The 13,188-nt window shown below is 40.3% G+C and overlaps 1 protein-coding gene across 2 annotated transcripts in view; it reads right to left on the minus strand.

Annotated features, from left to right (window-relative positions):
- Positions 1 to 13,188, minus strand: part of COBLL1 (cordon-bleu WH2 repeat protein like 1) — a 175,417-nt gene that overhangs the window by 96,637 nt on the left and 65,592 nt on the right. Inside the window, exon 1 of one of the 2 annotated variants that reach the window (XM_088829801.1) lies at positions 788 to 852. The exons of the other annotated variant lie outside the window; for it this stretch is intronic. Within the exon in view, the coding sequence (XP_088685927.1) occupies positions 788 to 837 (50 nt within the window). The 5' untranslated portion in view covers positions 838 to 852. Of the gene's footprint in view, positions 1 to 787; positions 853 to 13,188 lie in introns of those variants that run through there. 2 annotated transcript variants of the gene reach the window in all.

Genomic DNA, 13,188 nt, shown 5'->3' on the forward strand with positions numbered 1-13,188 from the left:
TCACTTTCTTTCAAAGCTGGAAAAAGATAATTTCCACCACAAAACAAAAGTAGCTCATATTTTTCTTCATCTTATTATTTAAGTCATCAAACCTCCACAGATATCTACCCCCAAATTTCACATATCATCTAAGATTACATAATGCCAGCCATCTATTTTAGCGATGAGTTTAGTGTAATCTTTAAAAAGAAAAAATATTTTCAGAGGAAAATACTAGACCATTTTCAAAAGCAGATGATTAGAAAATGTGAAATTATTTTAAAAGTTGTACAAATCATATTTTTACAAAAGAAATACAATATTCTAAGCAAAGTGATGAGTCAGGTTGCATTCTTTGGTTAGTTAAGTGAGCAAAGTTATATGTAATCAAGCACCAGCCAAGTCAGAATTTCCACTAACAACTTCTTACACCATATGCTGACAGAGTTAATATTACATTCAGGGTCTGCTCTAAAAGTATTATGTTAACCACTGGCTTTTTTTTTTTTTTAATTCAGGTAAATTTGACTAAACGCTATTTTTACGCACTACCTAAAGGGGTGTTAACACAGACAAGCCCCATGCCAGGAAGGTATAAGCGAAGAGCACAAATCTAGAGATCAAAATACTACATTCTAGTTTTAATTTCTCTGTTAGATAACTTCACACCTCTGAATTTCAGCTTTCCTGTTTACTGATACTGAGTGAAGAAAACATCGGAAGAATGTTTATAAGGTTCTTGTATTTAAAAAGACAGTGATTAGTACTTTGTAAAAGTAAGAACTCTAGATAAGTGTAATTACCATACATTCTTATTGAAAGTGAAAGTCCCTCAGTCGTGTCCTTTTGCAGCCCCATACAGTCCACAGGATTCTTCAGGCCAGAATACTGGAGTGGGTAGCCTCTCCCTTTCTCCAGGGGATCTTCCCAACTCAGGGATCGAAGGCAGATCCTTTACCAGCTGAGCCACAAAGGAAGCCCAAAATGAAAGTGAAAGTCGCTCACTCGACTTATTGAAATGTTCATGATAATTTGAAGAAACTTTACTGCATCTTCAAGCTTGAAAGTTTCAAGAGCAGAAATGAACAGCAGTAATTAATTTTATATATACACAGAGTTTAGTGAATTAAACATTAAATTTTTTTTCTTCTCCAAGCGTAAGTTACATCATTGCTGTATATTTAACGTGTCAAGGAAAATAAATTAAGTGATTTACTCTCCAAAATACCAATTCAAAAACCCATAAGTATTTCAACCCTTTCTATAAAAATTTTGACTAAATGAGTTCTCACACATGTTAAAAAATGTTTAAGAGTAACAATAGTTCATTGGACAATATCAGACCATTTTTAAAAGCAGGTGATCAGAAAATGTGAAATTAAAAGTTTTACAAATCATATATACTTAACAATTCTTTCCGAAAATCTCTATGAAACACTACTGTTCTATTGGCTACTTACACTTAGAGAATGTTACACAGACTGTCCTGTTCTGTTACTGCCTCTTCTGTTTATCCTGTGTTAAGTGCCAGGTACTCCTTACTTCTGGCAAGTACATAAAAGAAGGAATTCACTGGTCTTACAACATCATTCCAGGAATAATTATGTAATGTTTTCACAGGTCTTTTTTCTGAAGAGAATGTATTTTACACAGTAGTTTTAAAAATAACTCCTTACCAAGCAGCTTTAAAATCGAAAATTTCAACATGTGTCTCCTTTATAAAGTTATAACTGCTTGCAGATTCTCAACATATGTAATTTTAAAAAGATTTTAAGCAACATCTTACTAAATAATTATTAGATGCTAGTTAAGAAACACATCTATATAATATTAAAGAAAAAAATTATTTGCAGATAGTTTGAAGAAAGTTGGGTATATAAAAATCAGATTCAGAGAAAAGATCAGGCTTTTAAAATTTGTAAAAAGAAACAGGAAAATTCCCTGCAGATGCTCCAGCTGGTTCAAGACAAGCACCATTTCCTACCAAGGAAACTCTGATACAGCCAATGGAAGCTGATACTTGAGTTGCACAGGTTCACTCCACTACTCCAGAAAGACATGAGCCCTGATGTGAACGCAGTGTAATCTGAAAGGGTAAATTTTGTAGCTGGTCCTTTTATAAATTAAAGCTCATCATCAATTTAGATTTTTCTAGGAAGTTCAAAATCAAATACACATTATTCAAATAAAAACAATAGAAATTTTGATCCAAAATTGCATGTACCGTTATTTTCACTAATAGAGGTGGTTATTTCTTTTTCCACAAGTGCAATATTGAAACTAATGAAATCATAGTCTAAAATAAAACTGAGAACCTCCACTGGGAAGTTCTGGGGCTTGCTTTCCAGTTTTGAGAAGAGAATCAATGGTCTCTTGGGCTTCCCCGGTGGCTCAGTGGTAAAGGATCAGCCTGCCAAGGCAGGAGATGAAGGAAACACAGGTTCAATCCCTGGATCGGGAAAATCCCCCAGAGGAGGGCATGGCAACCCACTCCAGTATTCTTGTCGGGAAAATCTCATGGACACAAGAGCCTGGTGGGTTACAGTCCATGAGTCAGACACAACGGAAGTGACTGAGGAGCAGCAGCAATGGTCTCTTACAGCACTCTAGATATTTTTCACCAACTTCTCCACAGCAAAATCTCTTGAGTATCTATGGCTTCCATCCCTACTTCCCTACTTCATGTCCACTCAGAAGTGTATACCCATCTGGCTACCACTATCCCTAAGCCTGTTAAGATAAGGCTGTCCTATGGTTTTTATTATCACCAGTGATATATCATCTGTATATTTCAATGGATACTGAAGAGACCTCCTCTCTGTTCTTATCTCACTTGACATCTTTGTAGTATTCTAAACATCTGATATTGTCAATCCTAAAATCTTTGCCTGGAAGTGGATTCCCACATATACATTCCACTTTGCCAAGACATTCCTATCTGGCCTCTGTTGTCCCAGCTTTAGTACTTAAAATTCAAATCCCACCCCACCCTCCTTTCACTCTTGAAGGTGTCCCTGGCTGCACAGTCAATTGCCTGGTCACCCTACCTGGGTGTTTCTGCCCATTTTCTTTATACCTCCTGTTTGCTATCTAATTAGGCATCCTAGATTTGACAATGCTGGAAGCGAAATCTTTGTCTCTCCTTCCCTACTCTTTCCTATCTCAATAAACAGCCCCATTAAAGCCAAAAATCTAAAAATTAATCTTAAGCCCTTTCTTTCCCTCACTGCCCCCATTTAACCCAGAGTAGATGCTGAAACCGTACACTTAATTTCCACCGCAACTCTCCCAGTCAACCCACCGCCCACCCCCACCTGCAACCCAGGTCTTCTCGCCTCTCCGCTCATGCTGCAATCCAGTCTCTTCCCAAAACTTCCATGGTGATCATTTTAAAACAAGCCCTTTCAATTTATTCCATTTTCAATCCTCTGAACCCTTTCTATAGCTCTAAGAATGAATCCCAAATGCCTCATCCTGGTAAATGAAGCCCAACAAACTGGCCACTCAGGCTCTCACAGAGGTTTCCTTAGCCTCCCCTGCACACATACCCCTCAGTCCATCCCCCTCCTGTGCTGCAGCAGCCCTGGCTTTCTTGAAGGTCTGTCATCCACGAGTTCTCCCAGCCTTAGCAGCTTTGCCTTTGCTGTTCCCAAGACCCAGGAGGCTTTTTTCCTTGAACCTTCCTCATCCCTGAGATCTCAGCTTCTCATGAAGACTTTGCATCTCATCGACAGTAACAAGCCAGTTGCTATCACATCACCCTATTTTAATTCTCTTCAAAGCACATCTCACTGTTATTTTTCCTTCATATGTCTTGTTGGTCTGGCTGTCCTCGACAAACTCAGCTTCCCTCAGAATCTAAATTCTGACAAGAGAAACCATGCCATCTGTTCACTGCAGGACATCTCCCAGCCTCCCACAGACACTCAGGCCCAGGCAGGACTGGGTCCTCAGAGCAGGGGGTCCCCTTGACCACCTAACCAACAAGTCCCTTCCGCTCCAGCAAGAGAGAAGGCACAGACTAGGAACTCCACCAGCCACCATCCCGTAACTAAGTCTAGGGAGAGAAAAGAAGAGCTTAGGGGATAGAGCTCCGCTAGTTTAGATGCACAATTAAAAGCAAAGTAAGAGATGTCCAAGGGGGAAATGTGGGTCAGGCCTCCATCTGCAGAGAGTTCTCCTGTTGCACTGAGCCTCAGGTGAAGCCTGTTGAAGCCTCATGCACTTCTATATTTTAAAAGGGAAAATTATGATGTGATTACTTTTATTCCTTTTGTGATTTAGATATACAATTATGGCATCACTTCCCTGTCTTAAATTCAAAGTGCTACTTTTGCTAAATGTGGGTCAATCTAGCAAGATAGAGATGATCACCTGGGCTGATTCCCAGTATTGAGTGGCTGTGTGATCCAGGGCCAGTCACTTATGCTCAGTCTATCTTAGATGCTTATCTGTGAAATCGGTGGAATAATGCATACTCAGGGGTTTACTGTGAAAATTTAGTAAGTAAACATAAAGTCCTCAGCACAGTGCCTGCACCATTGAAATAGCTAATATTTATTGAGATTTCCAGTGCCTCAAAGCAACAGAAGAGTTTCAAATGCAGTACTGCTCCTCTTTCCTCAGCTATTTGTAAAGCCTCCTCAGACAACCACTTTGCCTTCTTGCATTTCTTTTCCTTTGGGATGGTTTCGATCACTGCCTCCTACACAATGTTACAAACTTCTGTCTATAGTTCTTCAGATCTAATCCCTGGAATCTATTCATCACCTGCATAATCAGAAGGGATTTGATTTAGGTCATACCTGATGCTGGGAAAGATTGAAGGCAAAAGGAGAAGGGGGCAGCAGAGGATGAGATGGTTAGATAGCATCACCGACTCAATGGACATGAATCTGAGCAAACTCTGGGAGATAGTAAAGGACAGGGAAACCTGGCATGCTGCAGTCCACAGGGTTACAAAGAGTCAGACACGATTTAGTGACTGAATATATAATGCCCCAAAGAGAATATAAGCAGACCTTCATAGTAAATAATTCAGAAAGTAAAATGATATTCAATACCGTTTTTAAAAAGGTAAATCAATTAAAATTTTTTTAATTTGCAAGTTATCAGTCAATTTAAACTATATATGTGTGTGTGTGTGTGTGTATTTTTTTAAAGGGATTCTGAGTGAGTCACATGAAAAAGTTTTGAGATTTGTTTCATGAGGGTTTTTCCTAAACCGGCTTTTTTCATGTGGCTTCCTCTTGGAAAATAGTTAATAATTAAACATTAGTTGAAGAGGTAAATAAGTTGAAGAGTTAAACATTATTTTCCTTGGCTATCAAGATTTGGGGTTATGAGCTCTACAAAGACAGAGACATCATCACCACAAAGTATGGACAGAAGATGTAGGACTCCTATTGATTTAGCATCCACTCCATTTTTATGTATTTTCAGCTTTGTGCCTTATTTAGAAACCAAACACTGTTTGCCCTGGGTGGTGCTGCCAGTGTCTTGCTGGGCTAAGTGGAAACTCAAAGGCAGGGTAAGCAGAGACACAGTGGAGATGCTGTTTTCATGGAGAAACGTTGTCACCTTGTGAGGTCTCTGGGCAAGGGGTAAATATAATTCCCAGTCAATAATTTGCTCTTCCACTTGGTCAAACTCTAGAACAGACACCCTTTAAGAATACCTTGCCTGTGATGTGCATGTTTTCCCCTGGGTGTTTCTTTCATCTTGGGTGAATTTTCAATGCACACACACACACACACAGACACCCCTCCAGAATTTCACCAGCAGTGAGTAATATGTTTTCCTCTGTAATATTCTGAACTTCATACTATTATATTTTCTTTGTAAAAATAATTTTCCTGACTTTAAAGTCAAAAGCATGAAAATAAGATTTGACACCTTATATGAAGATCACCATGAATAATGCAGAGAAAATAATGCAGGTAAATAAAGCCATCTACCTTCTTTGCATTAAGTTATCAGACTTTTTATCAAAAGTATTCATTTGTAGGTGCCTTCTATCAGGGTTCCATCCCTGGGTCGGGAAGATCCCGTGGAGGAGGGCATGGCAACCCACTCCAGTATTCTTGCCTGGAGAATCCCAAGGACAGAAGAGCCTGGTGGGCTTTAGTCCATAGCGTTGCAATGAGTTGGACATGACTGAAGCAACTTAGCATCTATATGACAAAAACATCACAATAATGGCCAATATTCAAAGGAAAAATGGTATGTGGATACTTATGGAGAGGGGCTGGAACAGTTTTGTCATAGGTTGTTGACAATAAAATTGCTCCTAATGAGCTGTACAAGTGTTGAGCTAACATTTTAATATTCAGATAAAGAATGCTTTGTCATTGTCATGGGGCCCCCACCTACTGAACACTTATTGCAGAGAGCTTCTCAGACCCTCTTTCACTCTTCCTCATAACAGCCCACAAACAGGCACTCCACTTGTCTGCAAGATAGTAATACTTAAGGATAAGAACAATTTTGAGTCTTGACAATGAAGTAGTTCACCTGAGGGGCAGGATTTGAACCTCAGCAGTCTGACTCCAGTGTTGTTAAAATTGTAAAGTAGGCATTTTCATATACTCTTTGGAGAGCTCCTCTGTCCATGGAAAAAAACGTAGGTAGGCATAAGTTAAAATCCATGGAAAATACACCAAAATTAATTACTAAATATCTTCTAAAAATCATAGGAACTAGACAAGGTAATATCTGCTTTTCTACTTAGTAGTTACAACCCATATACAATTTCGCCTAACCTCATAATATATTATATTCAAAGATGTTAATAATAATTCTTGGGACTTCTCTGGTGGCTTAGATGGTAAAAAATCTGCTTGCAATGCAGGAGACCCAGGTTTGATCCCTGGGTCAGGAAGATCCAATGGAGAAGGGAATGGCTATCCACTTCAGTATTCTTGCCTGGAGAATCCCAGGGACAGAGGAGCCTGGAGGGCTACAATCCATGGGATTACAAAGAGTCAGACACAATTGAGTGACTAACACATAGTCTGACTCCAGACCTCACTAAACTTAAAGTCAAATTTCATTCCAAATGTGCTCCACATTAAATCTTCCCACATGGTTTTGTTTCAAAGGGCCTCACTGTGAAAGAGCTTATCTATAGGCACTCTGCACTCAAAACATTCTTTTTAAAAAACATAAGGGAACTACATGAGGAAATCAAGAAAACATACTTTTCAACAGATATCAAGACCACTAATCAAGACTATAATTAGTATTCAAATATCACTACTGTGTTTTAAGGAAAAAGTAAAAATGCCTTTCTAAATAAATTATAACATTGTTTATCATCAGTGCACTTACTCTTTAAACCTGAACAAAGTCACACATCATTTTATAATGGTATTTTTTCTTTAGCCTCAGAGTAGATTATCTAGTAGGAAAAAAATGGAATTTTTGTCCTTGTAATTTAGGATGGATTTTCATTTAGATGATATGTTAATTTCTGGTTACTCTGCATTGCTTTTTACTTTGATGTTTTACAATAAGAAAATACCTAACCTAATTATTTCTATAATAATTTTGTGAGTTTTTTAGTCTGTTAATAAAATCACCAATATATTACTATTAAAAAAAATTTCTAATGTACAGCTGCTCATCCCTAAATAAACTCTACATGTTGGTGAATGTATTAAAAAAAAAATTCACCTGATCAGAAAAAGAGTCTAACAAATTGAACAGAAAAGTATTATTATACCACTATATAAACTGAGCAATAAAAATCAAACCAGAGTACTTCCGTTATTTTGCAACCTATGACATCAAAGTATATACATCAAAAACCAAACAGAAAACAGATTAGTGGTTGCCAGGAGCTGGGGAGACAGGATGTGGAGTGACTGCTGAATGGGGAGGGGTTTCCTTTTGGGGATGATGATGAAATGTTCTAGAACTGGATAGTCACGGTTGCACAACACTGTACATGTATTAAATGCTACTATATTGCACACATTAAAACAGTTTATCTCCTGGAACATTATAACTTCCCAAAGAAAGTTGTAAGTAAAATGGTTTAAAAATGTTATCAACAGTTCAGTAGATTGTCTACTTCCCAACATTTTTTTCTTCCATTACACACAGGTAAGATTAGTATGTGATTATGATGACCATGTATTTTGGACTCTACAGCAATAATCCAACAATAAATGCCAAAGTTTCACAGATCTGTCAGAAAGGCAGAGTGCATACCACTTGGACTGTGGTCTGTGGCCCTGACAGGCCATCCACTCAATCAGACAGTGTCAGAAACACATGTCCTGGCTGGGCTGGCCAGAACCAAACACTAAAATCTCCTCCTCCATTCCAGACATTCCACACACATCCCAGATTTAGAGATAACGGCATGCACATTCTAATCTTGTAAGCAAGAGGTTAAGGATGAGTTCAAACCACCACACTACTGATAGGAGTGGATACTGTCGCACTCTTTCTACAGACGCCAAACCAGGCCACAAGGAAGAGAAGTTCAGGTCCAAGTAGGCCATTACAACCTCAGGGTCCTGTACGCTCCTTAACTAGTGATGATTTCTTTTTCTCACTCCATAGTGTTCGCAGTGCTTATCTCTAATGCATTCATATTAATTTTATGGACTGTCTAAAATGCTAAGTTTTCCTCTATGTATGTTTTATATTCTCAAATAGACTTTATAGACTAAAAACCGGTTTTCCTGGTGGCTCAGCAGGTAAAGAATCCACCTGCAATTTAGGAGACACAGGAGACGTGGGTTTGATTCCTGAGTTGGGAAAGTGAAAGTCGCTCAGTCACGTCTGACTCTGTGCGACCCCATGGACTATACAGTCCATGTAATTCTCCATACCAGAATACTGGAGTAGGTAGCCTTTCCCTTCTCCAGGGAATCTCCCAACCCAGGGATCAAACCCAGGTCTCCCTCATTGCGGGCAGATTCTTTACCAGCTGAGCCACAAGGGAAGCCCAAGAATATTGGAGTGGGTAGCCTATCCCTTCTCTAGCAGATCTTCCCGACCCAGGAATCCAACTAGGGTCTCCTGCATTGCAGGCAGATTCTTTACCAACTGAGCAATGAGTTGGGAAGATCCCTTGAAAGAGGAAATCACAACCCACTCCAGTATTCTTGCCTGAAAAATCCCATAGAGAGGGTCACAGAGTCGGACATGACTCAGCGACTAAGCAGAGAAGGAGGGATTGCTATCCCTACAGACCATGATGCAGCAGCCACACCATAAACATAAGGAACACTTATAATCCTAAATTGTCTTATTGTTCCATTTTCATGTCTGCAGTGTGTGTGTGTGTGTGTGCGCACGCAAGCACATGCACGGTTGCACACAACCACATACACTCAGCCCTGTCCAACTTTGTGACCCCACAGACTGTAGCCCACCAAGCTCCTCTGTCCATGGAATTTTCCAGGCAAGAATCCTGGAACAGACTGCCATTCCTACTACATGGGATTTTCCCAACCCAGGGATAAACCTGAATCTCCTGTGTCTCCTGCATTGGCAGGCAGATTCTTTACCTCTGCACCACCTGGGAAGCCCCAGCATTTTGTATCTCTAACTAAAGTTTGAGTTCCATTTGTTCAATATTCATAGATATATTTTTTTCGTCCCCCAAGTTCCTTACACACTGCTAAAGCATATAGAAGGTGTTCAACCCACATATATAATTATTTTGCATGGCCACATCCATGAATCCCATTGGGGATGTGTGCACATCTATTGTCCAAAGCACTGGTTCTCTATAAAAGGCCAGTTCTCTCTCCTCTCTGTTTTTCTTTTTTGGCCATACTGTGTGCAATGCAGTATCTTAGTTCCCAGCCCAGGGATGAATCCATGCCCCCTACAGTGAAAGCAAAGAGTCTTAATCACTGGAAGCCAGGGAAGTCCCTAAAAAGCCAGCTATGATGCTAATTCTTTGTCAACTCTAGTCCTTTCTCCTTTCAGAACATTCTAGCCCCCTGTCCTGTGTCCAGTAAGCACAGAGAGCGGGCCATTCCCAGGTAATCAGGGTAAAAAAGCTCTATATGATATTTATTACTCATTTATTTGTTTTCCTTCCTATATTACAGATTTATTTATAGGAATTTATAGGGCAGGAAATTTTTCATTTTTCGATTTCAATGGTACCAGAAGGATCTATAAATGATTTTTAACGATGAACATAAAAACAAATGGACATAAAAGTATTTTAATTTATTCACGAGAAAACTTCCAGAGAACCTAATGAATGAATTGAAGTACTCAAAGATTTAGAGTTGGGTTTCTCTGTGCGTTTGTGTTTCTGTTTGTTTCGGGTTTTTTTAAAAGAAAAAAAAAAGGCAATATTTTTCATGGTGAAACAGAGAGAGAGACACAACTTCCAGAAGGGAAGCTACACCAAACATTTTCACATGTGAAAGGCCTTTTGGCTAAGATAAAGTGTAGTATGGGGGCGTTCCTGGTGACCCTACAGTAAAGAATCTGCCTGCCAATACAGGAGACGTAAGGGATGCAGGTTCGATCCATGGGTGGGGAAGATCCCCTAGAGTGGAAATGGCAACTCACTCCAGTATTCTTGCCTGGAGAATTTATGGAAAGAGGATCCAGGGGGTTGTAGAGTTAGACACAACTGAGCATGCAGGAGCTCCAAAAGTGAGTCAATGCAATTGCTCAGAGTTGCAATGGCAGCAAGAAAAAACCTGGTACAGATAATCCAGTCATCATTTAACTATGCTAATTGTTGAGAGATTTTCAATGAGTTTGAGCCCAAGAAAGGAAAAATAACATGTAAGACTTATTCTCCAGGAAGAGAATGTATGTAGTGCCCTGGGCTCCTGACACCCATACTCCATCGCCACACCGGTACCCCATCATCACAGGATCTTGTCACTGCCTGAAAGATCGCCACGCCACAAGTACTATACTTGAATACCTCATCCTTCTTACACCTTTTCCGCTCTGGCATCCCCCTGCTCTGTGAACTTGACCTCTCAAATAAACACTATAGCCTCATTTACTCGCCATCCACCACAGACTACCTCATGAAATCACCTGAGCTACACTCTCACCTACAATCTTAACTACTTTGCATCCTTGACCTTGCAGCTTATGGCTCATAAATCCCAACTTGGAATTACTATGGTAATACTTCCCCTAGTCCTCAGTTCAGTTCAGTTCAGTCACTCAGTCGTGTCCAAGTCTTTGCGACCCCATGAATCACAGCATGCCAGGCCTCCCTGTCCATCACCAACTCCCAGAGTTCACTCAAACTCATGTCCATCGAGTCGGTGATGCCATCCAGCCATCTCATTCTCTGTCGTCCCCTTCTCCTCCCGCCCCCAATCCTTCCCAGCATCAGAGTCTTTTCCAGTGAGTCAACTCGTCGCATGAGGTGGCCAAAGTATTGGAGTTTCAGCTTTAGCATCCGTCCTTCCAATGAACACCCAGGATTGAACTCTAGCTGAGGCTAAAAAAAATCCCATGAAATTGTTCTATTATTGATTTCAGACTGCCTTCTTTTATGCTTTAGTCTTATAATGTCTGTTACAAAACTGAAATATAAACCATTAGAATTTGAAAATGTAAGAAGTCCTTTCTTCATTCTGAATAAAAATATCAGCCACCAAAGCAGACTCTTGTCAGCTGCTTCCTCAATCTCTATTTCATACTTCCTGTACAGCTTAGCAGTTTTGGTGACTAGACAGAACTGATTTCCATAAGCTAGCCACACGAGTGGGTACTGGCCTAAAACAACTGGCAAAATCTCACAGCCTTACTATTGTGATTGGTAGTAATTCAAGCCCAAACCAACTTGAGGCTGGCATCACTCTGACCATAGGAATTGCTATGGAGACCACAGCTTAAAAATGGTCCAGAGTGAAGCCTAGGAGTCCTCTTTGACAATCAGGGAAGAGAGACTTTCTTCCCCAAGAAAGACTGAAGTGCAGATGTGATGTTTGAATTGCTGCATCTATTGCACTATAATGCATCAGAAGAGCTGAACTCAAATCATCTTTGCATCTTTTTTTAATCTAGAAAATAACTTTTATAGAGGTTAGGGAAATTATGAGATATATGCAAAGAATCTGCCACCAAGTTATCCAGGCCCACTTTCTCACCCTTGTTTTTGCTATTGTTCAGTCACCCAGTCAAGTTCAGCACTTTGCAACCCCATTGACTGGAGCACACCAGGCCTCCCTGTCCTTCACCATCTCTTGAAGTTTGCCTGAGCTCATGTCCATTGCATCAGTGATGCCATCCAGCCATCTCATCCTCTGACTCCCTCTTCTCCTTCTGCCCTCAATCTTTCCCAGCATCAGGGATGTTTCCAATGAGTCGGTTGTTTGCATCAGATGACCAAAATACTGGAGCATAAGCTTCAGCATCAGTCCTTCCAAAAAGTATTCAGGGTTGATTTCCCTTAAGATTGACTGGTTTGATCTCCTTGCTGTCCAAGGGACTTTCAGCAGTCTTTTCTATCACCACAGTTCGAAGGCATCAATTCTTTGGCATTCTGCCTTCTTTACAGTCCAGCTGTCATAACTATACATGACCACTGGGAAGACCATAGCCTTGACTATATAGACCTTTGTCAGCAGAGTAATGTCTCTACTTTTCAACACACTGTCTAGGTTTGTCATACTTCACCCTAGTAGCACCCATTATCTAGAGGACTGAAATGGGAGATACTATAATTTAGGCTAATTCATTTTTACGACTGGTGGCATGCTGAGTAAAAGTTTGTCCAGGGAGAAGAGAAAACTTGAAAGTGAGCTGGCTATTGAAGGGAGTTTACATGACTGATCCAGGAGTTTAGGCAGAACAAAAGAATAAATGCATAAGTCAGGTAACTAACAACATACAAAAATGTGCAAGAGGTGTAAAGAGCAAATAGAACAGGTTTAGTAAGGAAGAGAGGAGGATTAGAATCTATAGAGTGAGTGAAATGTCTGAACTAATTTCAGAGGCATGCTAATTCCAGTTCATAACAAGGGAGATAGTTGCTGCTGCTGCTAAGTCGCTTCAGCCGTGTCCAACTCTGTGCAACCCCATAGACGGCAGCCCACCAGGCTCCCCCGTCCCTGGGATTCTCCAGGCAAGAACACTGGAGTGGGTTGCCATTTCCTTCTCCAATGCATAAAAGTGAAAAGTGAAGTCGCTCAGTCACGTCCGACTCTCAGTGACCCCATGGATTGCAGCCTACCAGGCTCCTCCATCCATGGG

Source organism: Moschus berezovskii, chromosome 2, assembly GCF_049115385.1.
Source record: "Moschus berezovskii isolate FMDL1 chromosome 2, NW_MosBer_1.0, whole genome shotgun sequence".
NCBI lineage: Eukaryota > Metazoa > Chordata > Mammalia > Artiodactyla > Moschidae > Moschus > Moschus berezovskii.